We start from the raw sequence: 19,256 nt of genomic DNA, 5'->3' as shown, positions 1-19,256 counted from the left end.
TGGGACTTGATTAATTTCTTCCACTGATACATGTGACACATGTTTGGTATTACCTAATAAGGCACTGTTCAGAAAGGTGTAACTAATGACTATATTAACCCATTTGTGCCCAAAGACTGTAATAACAAAAAATTCCACATTTGTTTAGTCCTGAAATCCATAACGGACACTTTGGGCAAATATCTGACAATATGATTTATACATTTTTTTTAGATCACATTACAACTCACACATTCATCAATAGTCAAAGTCAGGATTTTTGAAAAATGAGGACAAATGCAAACACGTGTAATTAAATATTTCAATATGAACTAAATCTTTTACTGCATGTGTGTGTATATATTTTGTTATCTTTTGTTACAAGTAAATAGATTCCGCATGTTTGATTGGATAGATAGATAGATAGATAGATAGATAGATAGATAGATAGATGTAGGTATGTAGGATGGTAGGTGGGTGGGTTGGTAGGTAGGTATGTTAGGCAGGTGAGTGGGTAGATAGGTGAGTAGGTATGTAGGTGGGTTGGTGGGTATATAGGTGGGTGGGTAGGTAGGTAGGTATGTAGGTGGGTGGATAGGCAGGTTAGTGGGTAGGTAGGATGGTAGGTGGGTGGGTATGTAGGTAGGTAGGTTGGTATGTAGGTGGGTAGGTAGGTTGGTAGGTAGGTAAGTTGGTAGGTAGGTAGGTAGGTAGGTAGGTACATGATATCTCACTTTTCAGCCAAAAAGTTTGACTGACTTCAAAAATTTCTTTAGCTTTGTTTTTAACCAAGCTCAGGGAACAATTCAGGGGGATGAAGGGAATGTTTTAGAGATTAGACTAATGGAGTTATTAGTTGTTAATAAGAACAACTTTGTGGTTGTCATTTCACCATTCATCAATAATCAAAGTCAGGATTTTTGAAAAATGAAGACAAATGCAAACACGTGTAATTAAATATTTTCAATATGAACTAAATCTTTTACTGCATGTGTGTGTATATATTTTGTTATCTTTTGTTACAAGTAAATAGATTCCGCATGTTTGATTGGATAGATAGATAGATAGATAGATAGATAGATAGATAGATGTGGGTGGTAGGTGGGTGGGTATGTAGGTAGGTAGGTAGGTAGGTAGGTGGGTGGGTGGGTAGGTAGGTTAGTAGGTAGGTAGGTGGGTAGGTAGGTGGGTATGTAGGTGTTAGGTAGGTAGGTGGGTGGGTAGATAGGTAGGTAGGTAGGTAGGTTAGTATGTAGGTAGGTAGGTGGGTAGGTGGGTAGGTAGGTAGGTAGGTAGGTAGGTTAGTATGTAGGTAGGTAGGTAGGTAGGTAGGTAGGTAGGTAGGTACATGATATCTCACTTTTCAGCCAAAAAGTTTGACTGACTTCAAAAATTTCTTTAGCTTTGTTTTTAACCAAGCTCAGGGAACAATTCAGTGAAGGGAATGTTTTAGAGATTAGACTAATGGAGTTATTAGTCGTTAATAAGAACAACTTTGTGGTTGTCATTTCACCTGTCTGTCTTCTTAGCTACCCCTCTAATTAATCATTAACTTTATCTGTTGTCTCATTAGCCAGTGTGCAACCTGTTATCCCTTTATTAACTGACTTAATTAATATTTATAAATGTAAAAATCTGTGACTTATGAGAAAGAGAAAGGCCGTGACTCTTTATAAATCACATACAGGGGCATTTTTACAATTTGGCAACTAAACACTTGGACTGATTAAAGGCTTATTATGTTATAAAGTATCAGTAAATTGAAACTGGTACCCAGACTTCACATTTAGGTTGTTCTGGTACATTTCACGTAAATTCAAATACGTAAATGAACACATTAAATTAATTTTCGTTTGTTATTTTTTTCCTTTCTTTTTTGTATTTGATAATTAAATGTAATAATTTTAGAGTTAATGGAGTAAGCAGACCTTTTGCTATGCCTTGCACCTATTCCCCACTAAAATCACCAGTTACTGCACTAAAGTGCAAATTTAAGGTACTTATACTTAGGAACTTTTACTCCACTACATTGCTTCATGTACTCCAGGGCATATAAAGGCATATTGATATGTGTAAGATGGGAATGTATGTTTAAAATACAGTGAATCAGATGACCAGCATTACCTAAGTATTAATATGTTTATAGGGGGTCCTACATGGAGTATATGAGGTAAATGACTATATATAGTCACTTCAAATTCAAGATACAAAACATATAATGAACAAATATAATACGAAGCATTAAAGCACTTAAACATCTTGACTGGTTACATCAAAATACAACAATAAAACTTACTTTTAATGCTTTTTTGCTGCTTTAAGTGACATTTTAAATGCAGGAAATAATCTTAATATTATGGTACTGCTGCTTTATTTTGGTCACTTCTAGACAGTTTTCATGTTGAACAGCAGATGGCTCTCTGCATTTCCTTTCTCTTGGCTGCACCAGCACTAATCAGAGTGTTGTCCACCTCCACCCACTACTACATCAGCTGCAACTCTCCTTTCCCACTCCAAGCAGAAGCCTCTGAATGCATCAAACTCTTCATATGACTGTGAAGTCTCCGCGGGGGCGTGTCAGGTCACTACGACTCATTGATTCATGTCACATCCTGAAGGTTTGATGTGTCAGTTTACAAGTTGGCACAGGTGGTTCACGCGCCCGACCCGTCATTGGTCCAGACGGGATCATAAGTCAGGACCTCGCTGCTGATTGGCCGGCTGGAGTCAGACGCTGTAGGGCTGCGTGGCGTGAATGTTTTGGGGTTTTCTTTTGAACTGCAGTAACCTCTCCGCCATGTCAGTGTGGGGTGATGGTAATATAATGCAACTTCGCCACACATCACACCACACAGCAGCGTCCTGAGTCATGCTGAGCTCTGCCTTTATAGGACACCATGTCGTCAGGAGGTTAATCAGGCTACAGGGTGCTGACTGACTGACTGAAAACCTCATGTACTAATGTAACCCTACAACAGGTCACTACTCATGATTTCACCTTTTCTACATGAATTCACCCCTTAAATCACTCATTTTATTTTTTTAAAAAAGTCAAGTTTTTTCTATAAAACTTCCATGGTTCACCAGAATTTTTGTGTCAATTTAAAAAACAGCAGTATCATAGAGCTGTAATATGCTAAAAAGAAATGCTAGAAATATTGGCATTATACATTTATGCAAACCATCTGCAGGTGTCATCATATCAGCGTCTCTAAGTTGGTCTAATATATAAGCTGACTTTCAGCATCAGGATTGTGTGTGGCAAAGGTGTAACCAGCAAAGCACCTGCTAATATGTGCTCGCCTATTTTCTCTGGTAACTTCAAATCCAGACTGTCCCAATACCCACACTTCCCCTAGAAATACCCACTTGCACTTGGTTGTGCGCATTCACCTTTAGGCTAGTAGTGTCCCAAAACAGAATTGAGGTACTGGAAGTGGTTTCCAACACTTAAAACCTGCCCTAGATTCCAAGGGAGCCCCGACCCACACTTTGAACGGAGTGGAAGATGGAATTTCGCAGAACACCTTGCTAAGTCAGCAACTTCGGCAAGTTTTGGAAAACAGTTTGTTACTGCACGATCAGAATGTAGGCTACACAAACAACACATGGTTGGACTAGCGTAAACTCATCAGCAACTCGGTTGAACACAGCGTCAACATATTTAAACAAATCGACTTAGCCGAACAAAATCGATCAGAACTAGAAGACGTCGTAGGCGCCTCCTGTTTTCAGCATTTCTTCGCCGTTGATTCATCAGACGGAGAAGAATAAACATAGCACACGCCACAACACAAGCGCTGTAGCCGCCACTTTCAAACCTGAATGACTACCAGTATCTTGTATCGCTGCTAAGCATGATGCATGCCTGCACGTCGGCCACGCCAATTTGCGTGAAGTGGTGTCTCATTTCTTAGGGAAAGATCTCTACCCTGATATTTCTCACTTCCCTCATCAAGGGTTATCTCGCAAACGAGGGCACTCGGTACCAAGTGGAAGATTTAAGGGGCAGAAATGGGATTGGGCCCGAATTATCTGCAGAGTTGTCTTCCTCTCTGAAACAAACAAACTAGGTGATTTAAACTAGTAACAGTCACTGAATAAAGCAGTTTCACATATTTAAAAAAAAAAAGATAAAAAAAAAATCAGTGTTTGGTTTGTCCATTCTAGGCTACTGTAGAAACATGGCAGTGCAACATGGAGGACTCTTAAAAAAAGGACCCGCTCTGCTCAGTAGATACAAACAGCCCATTCTAAGGTAACATGATTCTTATTTTAGGTGGTTAAACATGCAAGAAAACATACTTTTATTATATTCTATATCTGAAGTATTATTTTAGATTAACCCTAATGAACTCATGACAGGCTAGGCAGCCATGAAATTTAGACAATGAAAACAGTTTTCACCAGATTCAACTCAGTTCCTTTGGCTCGTACCAAAGAGTCTTTGAAAATAATGGGAACAGTAATGAATGTAACGCCACGAGCTGCAACCTTAAAGTGATGCTAACACGTTTGAATCAATAAGTTATCTGAAATAAATGTGCATAACGAGCACTTTTGGGTACTTTAAAGGTCCAGTTTAGGATTTCGGGACATCTGTTGGCAGAAATGGAGTATAATATTCATAACTATGTTTTCATTAGTTTCTAATCACCTAAAAATAACAATCATTGTGTTTTCGTTACCTTAGAATGAGCTGTTTATATCTGCATACAGAGAGGGTCCTCCTTCACGGAGTCCGCCATGTTCTACAGTAGCCCAGAATGAACAAACTAAACACTGGCTCAAGACGGTGCAATGCCATTGTTCATACGGCCCAAAATTCAAAGCCCCATCACTCCAAAAAAAATGTCCCTCTGGACTGAAAGCCCATTTTTCCGACAGCCTGTTATCCCGAAAACAAACACCCATTGCTCCGAAGTTTTGTTTCAGTTTAACTGCAGCGTTTGAGCCTTCGGTGTTTTTAACTGACCTGTCCCTGCTTTTCCACGACTCTGTGCCATGTAACATTGGTGTTTTAAGCCAAAACGAGATCTTTTCCTAACCACACATTCAACACAATGCTGCTGACAAATGTAACATATCAGTGGTTTACAGAAACAGACAATGAGACAACATTTATTCTGGCAAATGAGTGTTTATATTTGGAATAATGAGACTTTGGAGCAATGGGCTTTTGTTTTGGGGATAACTGGCTGTTAGAGAAATGGGCTTTTCAGCCAAGGAGACAGATTTCGTACAAACTTGGCGTCGAAATTTTGGATCGTCAGAACAACTGGCAGTCCCCTTTTAGAGAGGACGATTCGAGTTTTGATGTCAGCCACCATTGTTCTCCAATAACACTTGGCACACAGGACAAGTTTGAGTTCTGCAACTTCACCACTAGATACCAATAAATTCCACACACTGGACCTTGAAGTATTTTTTATGGTGATACAAATTTAGTAGTAGAGGAGTACTCCTATAGCATGGTATTATTACTTTTGCTTTCTTTACTTAAATACCAAAACACTTGAGTACTTCTCACGTTAAATGAGCAGTGTGGTGGAAAGTAACTACTCTGAACCAAAAAAATTATACACTTCTGTCTTTTTAGATCCCATTTTTCACAAGACTTTTTATGCACAGAAAAGACAGCAGCACTTCTCCCTCTCCCTCAGGTGTGACATATCAAGATGCTGATTAAACAGCATGATTACTGCACAGGTGTGCCTCAGCCTGCTCACAATATAAGGCTGATAAAATGTGCAGTTTCTCCTTGACAAAGGACGTTTATAAAGCACTCTGAACTGTGGATTTCACGAGGGTACTTTAGCTCAGTAAAAGTGGCATTTTTATAACATCCACATCCACATTTATAACATCAAACCAAACACGAAAGAGTCTGATGTAATCCAACTAGAGACTCTCTGGTCTGATGTAATATAAACTGGTCTCCAGTCAGCACACTGGTCCCACATTCCTCTCTGCCCTGTGTAAACCATTTATCACATTTTGAGAATGCTTTATTCATCTGCAGCCCAGAGCCAAGAGCTGCAGTATTAAATATATTAAATAGTTGGGATATATTTGCCTTGCACTTTGTGTCAGCAGCAGACTGGACGTGTTGAGTTCTTTACCACAGAAGGTGAAAAACTAGCCAGGGAACAGAAAATCCCCGGACAAGTCCCAGTTGGATCATTACCAGAAAACTGCAGATTGTTATCCTTTGAATTCTCACACTAAACTGAGTGGAGGGGGAAGTAGTCAAGTTATTTAGCTGAGTAAACATGGCAGTACCACAGAGTAAGACTACACCATTGAAAGCAAATTTATATAGTATTATCAGCAGTTCACCCCCAAATCAAAAACACATATTTTCCCTCTTACCTGTAGTGCTGTTTATGAGTCTAGATAATTTTGGTGTGAGTTGCTGAGTGTTGGAGATATCGGCCATAGAGATGTCCGCCCTCTCTCCAGTATAATGGAACTAGATGGCACACAAAATTCTTTCCAGAAATCATGACCCGGTTACTCAAGATAATCCACAGACTTTGTTGTGAGCACTTTCATGTAGGAACTATTTTCTTTCTACCAAACTACAACCCCCAACTGTATCAACACTCAGAAGGAAAGGTGCATCTACTCATGGACGAAAGGCACATGCTTGTGACAGTGCAAGATGTAAGCATTAACTGTAATGTTAGCTAGCTCATTGGTGCTAATTGAGCTAGCAGTAGATGCAAATCTGGTCACACTCCAAAGTCGCTGAAAATCCGGGCATTGACTTGCTTGGCGGCGTTGGGGGGAAACGCGGCAGGACACGAACAACAATTAAGGCGACAAAAGTCCAAATAAGGTGGGTGAGAGTTGTGGTGGATGGGTCCAACAAACACGGACTTTCACCCGAGAGAGTGGTTGTCAAGGTTTGAATGTGACGTTGTTTCTTGTTTTATTTTGAAAGTCTTCCCTTTGCTCTCTGCTAGATTGTCTTGTCCTTCGTGTGAGCTTTCTGGTGTTCTTCTGATTGACCTTTTTTTGTATTTAGACCAGTGAGGGTTTGTCTGTTGATTTGGATACCTCTGCCTGTGCTGACGGCCTTTTGTGTACTGACCCGGACTGGATTGCAAACCCTGAACCTTGGATTTCATCTCAGTCTGCATTTGTGAGTCCACCATTGTGTCCGTTAGTGGTGTTTGCGTCCCGCAAGATTATAAAGCCAAACCCTGTTTTTTCCTAAACCTTACCATGTGTGTTATTTGTTGGAGGCAAAAAAAACATCAATTTGCGATGTTGTACTGACGTAGTGCATTTATTTTGAAAGGGACTGTATGTAAAAAGTAAATTTCCCATGAAAACGGAAGTGTATTTTGAAAGAAGACAATGTATGTAACAGGCAGAACCTGACACAGCGTCCCAGAATGCAAAACACCAACGCACCAAGGGTACCTTTGATGTCGTATCTGGACATGGAAAGTCCATGACCAATTGTCGATATGTGTCGAGGTTGGAGTGAGAATGTGTTGTCCTACATGAAACTGCTCACATTGTCTATGGATTATCTTGAGTAACCAGGTCATGGTTTCTAGAAAGTGACATTTTTCAAATGTGATTTTTTTGGTGCTTTGAGCACCACAAGCCAAGTATCGTCTAGTTCCATCATATGTGAGAGAAGGTGAAATGTGATGATGTGCAAGGAGCACTTTTATGTTGTGTGGAGCTCTTGGTTACAACTTTAATGCAACATTAATAATACAGCTAGATCATGTCTCACTTCTGACTGATCTGTCCATCAGATAACATACAAAAACCCAAATTAAGGAGACAATGGAGTCAAACTGCTGCTGGGTTTTTGTGGTGCTCACACACACTACTGTGCTTATTCCACATGTGAAAGGCTCATTGCATGGTTGGAACATGATCTCACAACTGTCTTTCAAAAACAACCCAAGGCACACTGTAGGATTTGTGCAAAATTGAAATGCCTTTATTTTATGACAATATATATTAAAAAAAAGTCGGCGTTGCAACCAACTTTACAGGTCTTCATCAGGGTCATTGTCAGCAGATGTAAAACAAAGGAAGTGCGCATTGGATTGTTCTTAAAGGAGACTTACTCCATATACTCCAAGTGCCGAACATGGCATATTTGGCATCCTAGGTATTCTGCTTCCCTCCCTAATTGAAAGGAAGATCCTGATGTCAGAATTGTGTTTACATGTGTAGCTGAACCCAATTTTAAAAGCTGTACCTGTGTTTTATCAAAGCCTTCTAGTGGAAATTTAAAAAAAATATCACCATCTGGCATAAATGTTGAGGGGTACAGCCAGTCAGCAGTTTTCAGAAAACTCAAAGACTGTGCAGTGCAGATTTATATCAGAAAGACACTGAGACAAAGAAGAGCAACAACTCTTAATGGAATTACGAGTGTATTGAAAATATTGTGAATTTTTATTTCAGAATAGAATACAGTTGACGTTATCATTCAGACCGACAACCTCTTGATCCTCCACGTCATTGTTAGGAAAATGTTGATTTGGGCGCTCTGGGCTGCAGGAGTTGTTTTGCATGGCTTGTGGATTTTGTTGGGGTTTTGGCAAAGTGCTCTGACGACGCTCTCACGTCCCTCACGACAGCACCTTTGTTGGATCGGAACTACTTGGCACATGAGCGCCTGACCTGTATTTTGCAAATTAAATCTTGTGATTAAACATCTGCACCAGGCGTTATCTAAATAGTCGACTGTGAACCTCGAGCATCTGATTGCATTTACAGTACCTTGTTGTTGTCATGCTACCGTTTGCCTAAATTAAAATGTTATCAGAATAAAAACAACGCTTCGGCCTGTAAACACGGTCAGATCTGTTTTGAGCCTTTTTGTCTTCACTGACAGGACGTGAAGAAAACCAGGAATGGATGCAAGTCATAAGGCATTAGGTTGAATCCTGACTCTTGGGGAAAACAATTTGATATATTTAACCGCCAAATCTTCTTCAGGTTAGAACTTTTTTGGTCAACAAGGAAAAAAACTAAATAAATACATATAAATAACACAACATAAGCATTCCGCGCGTCTGAATAGAAGATGAGCGTAAACATCAATGCACCTGAAGCTTTGTGGGACGCCGAAGGGAAACCAGACCCCGTCTCAGAGATCACCACGGCAACAGTTCTGATGATCCAAAAGCGATGCAGCTCCACACTTAACGTTACAAAAATAGACACAGCTCTGCCATTGGAGTCACTGATAAAACACCTCACTACAACACCGACTACAGAACATCATCATGCACGGGTTGTTTTTGTAACACCAGAACTGTAACGTGACGTCGGCCAATGAGATCTCTGCTTGTTTCTGGACGAAAGGATTGTGGATAAGTGGGGTAGAGGACGCAAAGCCACTGATGCCACCATGTTAAAAAACTTCCACAATGAGTGAAGAAGCAAAATCGACTCAGGTGTGCTCTAAATATGTCGACAGTTGGCATGCTCTTGGCACTATGATCATTAAAACACAAAAAGAGTCAATTAAACGCTGCATGGTTCTGAGTTAAAATTACATTTATCTGTATTTATTGTTGATATTATACGGCAGTTTTTATTTGACGATAAATGCATCTCTTCTATAGTCTTTGAGAATACTTAATCCAATTACTACACCGACTTAAAGTTTGGTTTTCTGCATGAGACAACCAAAATAGACACCGCAACATGCTCTGTTTCCATACAGTTTTGGCGTACCAGCTCTCAGTACAGTTACAAGGAGAAGGTCTGGGTTCCCTCACTCTTCCATCATGTGCCACGTTTCATTAAAGCCAGCAACTTTTTAACAAAAACCCTCATCCTTTGTTTTCTCCAGATCTTAAAGCGCTCAAAAATTGAATTAACTGTGTATCCGAACGGTAAAAACTTGCTGTAAACTGCAATAAAGGCAACCGTCTCCAATCTGCATCGTACCTCATCACTTCCTCCATGTTTTTCAGTGCTTTGTTTCTTTTCTGTTTTGATTAATAATTGAGTAATACTTACATAAATAATGATCGGCTACATGACTGACCTTGCATGAATGATGCACACAAAAGTGGCAAAAAAACAGCAGAGAATGAAGTCGACTTTTTTAAAATGAATCTACTTCAAATCTAATTCATCTTTGCAAGACCTTGGCCCGACCGGACAGTAGAAACCAAGGCCAAGAGCTTAGCAAAGTGTGTTTGGTTTTTTTTTTTATCCGTCTCGAACAATTTGTTAAGTTACAGCTACAAAAACCACAAAAACAAGCAAAATGTGGTCAAGGCCCTCATGAATCCTCGGAGGATGAGAAATGTATAGCTGTCAAAGGACTGTGAAGCTTCTTCTGTTTCGGTTTGTTTAAGCCTTTGAAGCTGACCACAATTCGTCAACCTTAGCCACTCCGGTGGCTTCCGTCGCCTGTGCGCTGTAATCGGGCCAGGACCACCTCGTGGGACACTCTCTTGCGGTCCTTGGCCAGGCCCAGGAGGCACATGGCGTCGATGAAACACGTGGTAAGGTTCAACTTGCAGCCAAACTCGCTGGTTGCATAGTCAAAGGGGAACGTGTGGTGGTAGTTGTGGAATCCCTCACCTGTAAGGTAAAAGACAGAGTGGTGATAAATTCATACTGAAAGCAGGAAACAATTAATTGGACGTGATCATTTTTGTTTGGTTAGTTCACAGGATATCTTGCAAACTAATTAACAGACCTCATTTAAATGTAATGGAAAGATAAGCCATGGGCCAAAAATGATTAGTTCCTGGTGTGTAAACTTTGCCACATTTCATCAATGTTAATTCCATTGACGAAAACTATGACAGAAAATTCCATGATGAAAGCGTTGACGAGACGAGACGAGACGTGACGAAAATGTTCGTGGTGGACTATCGGACATTGAAAGCCAAGAATGGTTTGTAATTATCTTCAAATGCTGCATGAGTGACAGACTGGTCAACTGCGCCAGGATGTTTCGGTAGCCAGCAAAAACACTCACACCTGAGCAGAGTCAGCCGTTGGAGCAAGTTGTGAGCATTAATTCAGCAGTTAATCATCAGCCGTGTGTCTGAACGTGGATGGTGGAGCTGCTGAATGGATTTGTGGAGTTTGTTGGTTGCAGCAGTGGCTGATAGCAGCTCTGCCTGCCGCTAAATGGCTGCGGAGCTAGCAGCCACTTGCTGTTGGACCTCACATCCAGACTGGAGAAGGTTTATGGTTTAATGCTCAGTTATCTGTGAATGTAGCTGTGCTGTAAGGACTAAAACTATGGCTCATGACACAGAATCATGGCCCAAAGTTGGCCTAAGAGTTAAGTTCTTGTAAACCCCTGCAGAGACCTACAGTAGGTTTCAATTCAAACACAACAAACACAATTGGTCTTGATTCATTAATGTTGTTTTCCACAAACAGAACTGGGTTGTGAGGCAATTTTGTTGAAGTGGCCACATAGAGAGCTAGTGCACAGTCATACATGAGCGGGTCACTGTGGCAATATTCATGATGAATGTGGCCTTATGTGACAGACATGCAAAGCTACCTTGCTCGCTAACGTTGGGAAAAATAGAGATAGACTTCTGCGAGACAGGGCCCTGAGGGCACACTTCTCGCACGTGACGAGTTCATACCTATAGCGCTGAACGTGACGAACTTGTTCTCCCTGGGGTTGATGTTCTTGTCATAGGGCCTGTTTCCCCACATGTGAGCCGCGCTGTTGACCAACCAGGTGGCGTTCAGCACCAGGGTGTACCTCAGCAGAGCCGGGATGAAGTATGCCACCCACAGAGACTCCCCCCACAGGTACCAAGGCACGAACATGGGGACGAAGAAGCACATCAGCAGCACAGACGGCTTGTAATACCTGCAGAGGAGACGGAGTGGGTGGAGCTGTTTACTCAGTACGACATGAATATTGAACAATAGGCCTGTTCATTATCACTTTCCCTCTACATGACAGTTTTGAATGAGGCAAACCTTGAGTCACTCTCAATGTGCACAGAAGACATGTTAGTATTGTCACCTTGTTAAACCTGAATGACCACAATTTCTGAAATAAAATTATGAAACTTGATTCTACTTGTTAACAGTCTACACCCCCTGCCAAAGGAGTCACGTGCATATTTTTTTGATTAACTACTTGAAGTGAAGAGCAATCATTGACTGAAGCCACTCACTTCCTCTGAAACATTACGACTTTGTCAGCCGTCAGGTCGCTGAGTTCCAGCTTGCGCCCTTTCTCAATGACGTCAGGGTGTTTGCGCACCAGCAGCCAGCCAATGTGAGCGAAGAAGAAGCCCCGGACGGCGTTGTGAGGGTCAGCATCTGTCTCTGAATATTTGTGGTGAACCCTGTGGTCTCGAGCCCACTCAAAGATGTCATTCTGTGGGTTCGAGTAAAGACAGAGATTACACACACTGTAGGCACAATGTGGTACTTACACGGTAATGAAAACTGATATTATCACGACGGTAAGCGTGCGCTTGTGTGGCTGCAGGTCTGTGTGATCTGTCTGTTTGGGGTACCTGAAATGCCATGGAGTTAGCAACACCGAGAAAGATCCTCAGAGGTAATGAGGCCTTGTAGGATCTGTGACTCCACAGGCGGTGAGCTCCTGCTGTGACTCCTAAAGCACTTATCAAAAAACAAAGAACGGCTGTGGAGAGAAACAAATAAAAAAGAATTAGTGCTGCTAATTATAATACGGCACCTTCAAAGGTCTGTGTATCAGACTTGTACTGTCAGTGTTGGGTGCTATTTCGCAAGGGAGTCATCTATAATACATTATTATATCTGTGTTAATGAAGGTGGGATCACCCTATTAACTGGTAAATAGACTTTTGAAACACATAAATTATTAATGTACTACAGCATTTGTTCACCACACTCTAGTCTACACTGCCTTTCCTTTTCATCAAAGGCAACAATCATCCAAATTTGCCTCTGACTGCACTGGTTTGTCCTGGCCTACTTGTTTCACAGAAGCTTAAACCACCATGAAGGAAGAAGGGCATGTTACATGGACCTGTGACTCTCTCTGGGTAATGTAATTACATCATATCGGATGATGACTGGACGGATAACACTACATCATGATTACATGTATGGTGAGACTGAAAGTCTATTTATAGATGCAGCCTCTGTGGTTTTGGTTCATGAGAACTACACATCACAATGGATTCTGACGAAATGTTATGAGTAATAAAGCAGCATACAGTTTGTTTGATTACTCTTGATTTGCCCTACCATACTGTTACTTGATAGGCTTGAACGTTATCTATTCCGTAATCACATTTTAGCAAGGTATACGGTATATAATGGTCTTTGCGTGAAAATAACAATAATGTGACGTTCTATGTTGGGCTTGACAGTTGGAGAAGTAATAACCTGTGCAGCATCTTTGTACTCAGTATGGGAAGTTATTGCATCGTACACTGTAGCCTGTGATTCAGTAGGTGCTGTCATTGTATAGTCTACGTACATCAAACGTGATGTGGTACCCAAGTTTATTCCTAAATTTATAGGATTATGAGACTGCTAAAATCTTGCAGCCCGTAAGGAGGCTAAATGTTGTCCCCAACACTCACAGCCACCATCTATCTCAGCTCAGCTGCCTGCCCTGCTGGTAAAGACTGACCTCTGGTGGTGATTGCTGTGCACTACGTTGACTCAATACAGCATCTCCTTACAAGTTTAATAGAAAGACGAGCATCTGTGTTTTTGGCAGTACTGAACATTATACCGTCAGGATGTCTAAAAATCCTGGTAAACAGTAATGCCTTGATACTGCCCAAGCCTATTATTTAATTTAAAAACATGACAGTTGGTCATTTTTTAGGAAGTACTGGTTATTTTTCTGACAAGCACACACCTGCCTGCGGGACAGATATGATGCCAGGTGGCTCACTGACCATCCTCTAATTCAAAATAAATTGATACACAGGGAATATTATTTGTACTTTATATGTAAATAAGATGTCATTTTAAAAAGGCATCAAAATAAAGCTTGTTTAGCTAAAAAATAGTTGTCAACAGAGGTCTGGGCTAAGCCCTGAATGTCCTCGAATCCTAGGGAGATGTCCCCGTGTACACCTGACCTGTGTGGGCTGCTGCAGTGGATTTGCCTCTTGTCGAAGACTTGTGAGGGCAGTAAACAGGTTTTATTATATGTAGGGGAGAGTGGGGTCAGTTGGGGCGTTTTTGTTTTGAGGTGTAATAACCCGCTATCACTCAGAGACTACTTGAACAGTAATTAGAGTGAACAGATTTAAGGGTCAGCTAACAATTTATCACACAAAGGAGAAAGACACATTTTGTAAAATGTAGCCTACAAGGAGTGCATTTTCCCAAAATTCAGCCTCTACTGGACGGTTTGGACAGACAAACATGAAATTAAAGTGGACGACATGACAGCTTCCAAAAAGTGAAGCCAAAACATCTGGATGGCCCCCTGGTGGCTGGCTGCAGTATAGGTCATAAACCCTGCCCCTTCCATGTTTGTGGATGGGACATGGGCCAAACTAAAAAATCTCAAAGAACACAACAACTAAATTTTACCCAAAGACGGTTCCTGTCATTTTAGGTAATCCTTGTCACCCTGAAGTACGTTCAAGTGTTTGTTTTACTGGAGTTTAGTCTTAAGTAGTTATTTGATGCTATAAAAAGGGGATTTGACGACATGATAGACAGCCCTGTGGGCCAACTGGTGTGCTTCAGTGATGCTGCACGCAATTGGCTGGACAGGTGTGTGGGCGGCGACCGCAGACTCTGGCTCCAAATGACATCACGAATGCAAGATGGCAGCAGCTGTATCCGTGATATTTGGCTTCAGTTTTGTACAGTGGGACTAAGTGGACATGCATTGTCCATCTTTACATATTATGTTTTTGGGACATCTTATATTCTGGGCTAAAAATGTTTGCTTCTGTTCAACTGATCTCAAGTTCGCTTGTCCCGTAAGTGCGGTTCGCTTGGGAAAATGTTGCATTTATCTTGCAAGTACAATCTTCTTCAACATTTTCTTTATTTCCTGGATTTTTCTCACATAGAAATTCGGGCCAACCAAGAGCAGCTTTATCAGGTCCGCTTGTAACACAAACCAACTCTAGGCAACCATGCAACTTAGTCCCTGATTCAGACCAAAGTAAGCCAATTCTAGTTCTGAAAGCACCCTTATTTTTACAGCGTCACACATTTCTTTAAGGAAACGGAAAATATTTGCAATTTTTTTTCAGAAATTACTGAGATATGGTATTTGGCTGTCTTCCAAGTCTTCATTTCAGTGGAAACTATCAGCTCAATGTGGTAACCACAGGCTACATGTAGGTATAGGTTTATGTAGGCCACTGATTTTGTGTCATTTTGCATTTAAAAAAAACTCAATAGCAACAACCTGAGAGTTAAATAAAGTTTGCACTTTAAAAACAGAACTGCAGGCCTGTATGAAGATCATGCCTGGGCAAAGCAAGCTGAGTATCCCTGCTGCACATTTTGTAGCTTTAAATAACACGCTGTGACATTAAATCTCCGGTGATATATGCCCTCCTCTATAATCCCACTACATGCAGGATACTGGGAGGAGCATGCACAGGCAGATTTTTGCATGCAGCAGCGATGACATAACAGCTGTGGTTTGGCTTGAATACTGTACGTACAAAAAAAAGCCACAAACACTAGGCATGTGCAGAAAAAACAAGAACAGTAACAGGTTTTTGTACTTACACCAAAGCAAGGTCAGAGAATGTGCAGAGGGGATGAGGAACACGCTGTACAGGGCACCTATATGCAACAGAGACATCAGAAAGACATTTTTCCATACGATGATAGTGGGAGGTTTGGGGCCTTCCTTCTCTTTGTATGTGTGGTCAAACACGTCTTCTCTGGGGGCTTCTGCTGGGAGAACATGTCCGTTGCTGGAGTTGCGCTGCTTCTTCTCCAACGCCTCCGCCTCCGCCATCGTGGCTGCGGTCCGGTGATGCTCTGCTGAGCGGTATGAATGAGAGAAAACGGTAACGTCCCTGTTTTGGTGACGAGCTAACGACAAACAGGCTAAAACGGTGGATGTGTTAATTATTTTTGCTAGCTAACTATTTAAGCTAGCTGGTGAGGAAGAGGATGGTAATGTAACGATGATGCTGACTTCTAGCTGACACGCGACATTTGCTGCGTTGCGTAACACTCGTATTACACCTGTAGAGGAAACACGTAAAAAAATAACTCACCAAAAAGACGAGTGTAAAGAGAGTCCGGCTGTTAAAGGTGAAGCTGCTGTATTTCACCCCCAAACTACTGTAACCCAGAAAGACAGACGAGTCGTTGGCTCCGCAGCGCACGCATCAATATGAGCTGGAGCTCGAGGTGCGACTGGCCAATCAGCGCTCGGATGCCGCCTCAAGCTCGGGCTGTGATTGGCTGCTGGTTTATCTGCTGTTCACCTTTTATTCATTCTGCAGCCAGATGTATATTTACCACCTCTGGAGAGCCGCCGCAGCTGTCTAGACATGTAGTGAATTAGGCTGCGCGCGTAGTTGCGTTCACGCGTGGATTTCAACAAAAGCGACACGAGTGACGAGGCGTTAAAAAAAAACGAGCTCAGTGGACATCAGTATCCCAGCTGCGGAGTGCAGAGGACCCCCGCCCGTCCACACACAGGGGAGATACAAGGATGCTTGTTCTGTCACGTCATCCTTACTCCCACCCTACATAAGTTCTTATGAAATAAATAAGTAAATAAATAACTAAAATAAAGTAAAATAAAATAAAATCAGATTAATTTAAATTAAACAAAATAAACTAAAAAAAAAAGATAAAATAAAAAATTAAATTAAATAAAAAAAATAAAGTCAAATAAAATAAAAATAAAATCAGATTACATTAAATTAAAATAAAGTAAAAATAAATAAATAGAATAAAGTAAAATAAAATTAAATCACATTAAATTAAATGACACAAAATAAAGTTAAAAAAGATAAAAAAGTAAAATAAAATAAAATCAGATTAAATAAAATTAAAATAAGGTAAGAATAAATAAATAGAATAAAGTAGAATTAAATTAGGTTAAATTAAATTTAACAAAATAAAGTAAAAATAAGATAATAGAAAAATAATATAAGATAATATAAACATTCAAGCAATATTAGACCCAATAAAAATACTATAGCATTATTTTTGTATTGTGTGTCTTGTGTGTTTGTTTATTCATGTATTTATTTATGAATAAATAAACACACAACTTTTGCAACTTTTTTATCCTCATGCCCCCCTAAAAACTATTTTAAAAGGGGAGAAACTCAAATAATAGAAAAATAATATAAACATTCAAGCAATATCAAAAATAAAAAAATAAAGATAATATGAAATAAAATTGAATAAAAAATAATAGCAAAATTAGACCCAGTAAAATACTATAACAGTATTTTTGTATTGTTTGTCTTGTGTGTTTATTTATTTATTTATTAGTACAACTTTTTCATCCTCAGCCCCCTAAAAAAAATCATTACAAAAGAATTTTTAAAAATCAAATAATAGAAAAATAATATAAACATTCAAGCAATATTAGACCTAGTAAAAATACTATAACATTATTTTTGTTTTGTTTGTCTTGTGTTTATTTATTTATTGATACAAGTTTTTCATCCTCATCCCCCCCTAAAAAATCACTATAAAAAAGAAAAAAAAATCAAATGATAAAAAATAATATAAACATTCAAGCAATATTAGACCCAGTAAAAATACCATAACAGTATTTTTGTGTGTCTTGTGTGTGATGTGCTTTTCTGTGTAGTTTTATATTGCATTGGCTGTCTCATGTTCCTCTTTGTATCACTTTATATTGTGTGCTTTGTATTGTATTGTTTGTCTGCTGCAATATTCTGTGCAATTATTCAACTATAGATTTGAAAAAAGTAATCTGAAAAATATGAAGAAATACTGTAATAAAAAATGTACAATATATATGAAAACAATTTTTTTTAAATGCAGTGCTTTTTTTAGACGTGTGCAGAAATGTGAAAAATATTGTCAAAGGAATGTGCAAAAATTCACAGTATTATGTGTACAAGGAATGTGTATTATGTACTGAGATAATAATATATTGATTTATCATTCATTATCTGAACTCCAGTCTGCATCTACAGCTTGGAGTAGTAAAGTACAAAAATATCAATTGTGCAGGAAAAAGGTGATGTTGAATGAGGTCACAGATATACGTCACAGGAACCAAATTATAAAACAAAAAAGGAATGACAAATCCACCAGTTGTTACCCTCATGACTTACAGGCAGACGTTTTGTCTCTATCTAGTGGAGAAATGAAGCAGCACAGGGAGCCCGCACATGTTCATGTTGTGCAAACAGGGTTTACGTGTAACTATATTTATGCTCTTTATTGAACAAGAAACTGACAAACAACGAGGCAGGTTGAACACAGTTTTAAATAAGGTAATGAATCAAGGTGCTTAGTGTAAATTTTTATATATTATCTTCAGTTAAAATAAAGGTTGGTATATTCATACTCTATTTATTTGTACAGTCTTACACCTCTTGCCAATTCCTTTGCAGAGTATAAGGGAGGAGTTAGGGAGGATACATACTTTCGGAAGCTACACTTAATTATAGAAATCTAGATGTAGTGGTTGGTTCACTAAAGTTACTTTGAAAAAGAGAAAAAGAAGACTGAATTGATAATGTACATACAAAATTAGGACAAAATACAGCCTAATACAAAAAGGTCACATGCAGCAAAAAATGCCACTCAGTTGAGTTTATTGCAAAACCAAAAATGAATTAATAAAACCCCACACTAATCATAGGAAAGTGCTAGTTTTGTATACAGTGTCCATTAGTCAGTCAGTCAGTTGCCTTCAGACACCAAAGACAGGTGGGAGGTTACATCAAGTTAGCCAGGTAAACTTCTAAAATAGTGTGCAACAACTAAACATTTGTAAATAAATAGTAATAATCAATACGTATGACAAATTGTGTCCAAAGGGTGTTCAATTACAATAGAGAAATAACTGCAAATAAATAAAATATATTATAAATTAAATGAAATTGAAGTAAATTAAATGAAAATAAAATAAAATAGAATAAATAAAATAAAATTGAAGTAAATTAAATGAAAATAAAATAGAATAAATAAAATAAAATTGAAGTAAATTAAATGAAAATAAATTAAAATAAAAAAGATAAAATAAAATAAAATGAAATATAATGAAATAAAATAGAATAAAATAAATTTGAAGTAAATTAAATTAAATTAAACTAAATTAAAATAAAATAAAATAGATATAATAA

General features: G+C 39.2%; 1 protein-coding gene across 2 annotated transcripts; it reads right to left on the bottom strand.

Annotated features, from left to right (window-relative positions):
* Positions 1-8,373: 8,373 nt before the first annotated feature.
* scd (stearoyl-CoA desaturase (delta-9-desaturase)) lies at positions 8,374-16,514 on the bottom strand. 2 transcript variants are annotated; one of them, XM_033611939.2, is made up of 6 exons: positions 16,185-16,514; positions 15,685-15,945; positions 12,489-12,619; positions 12,141-12,346; positions 11,595-11,827; positions 8,374-10,563 (listed from the first exon to the last, which is right to left on the bottom strand). In XM_033611939.2, the coding sequence occupies exons 2-6, from the start codon at positions 15,917-15,919 to the stop codon at positions 10,364-10,366; spliced, it is 1,005 nt and encodes a 334-aa protein (XP_033467830.1). In that variant the 5' UTR covers positions 15,920-15,945; positions 16,185-16,514; the 3' UTR covers positions 8,374-10,363. The 2 variants fall into 2 exon arrangements, with proteins under 2 accessions (XP_033467830.1, XP_033467829.1); XM_033611938.2 differs by having other exon boundaries at positions 15,685-15,942.
* Between the last annotated feature and the right edge of the window lie 2,742 nt (positions 16,515-19,256).

This window comes from Epinephelus lanceolatus, chromosome 21 (genome assembly GCF_041903045.1).
Source record: "Epinephelus lanceolatus isolate andai-2023 chromosome 21, ASM4190304v1, whole genome shotgun sequence".
In the NCBI taxonomy this organism is placed as follows: Eukaryota; Metazoa; Chordata; class Actinopteri; order Perciformes; family Serranidae; genus Epinephelus; species Epinephelus lanceolatus.
Note: the sequence above shows the minus strand (reverse complement) of the source record. Positions and strands in the feature narration are given on the sequence as shown.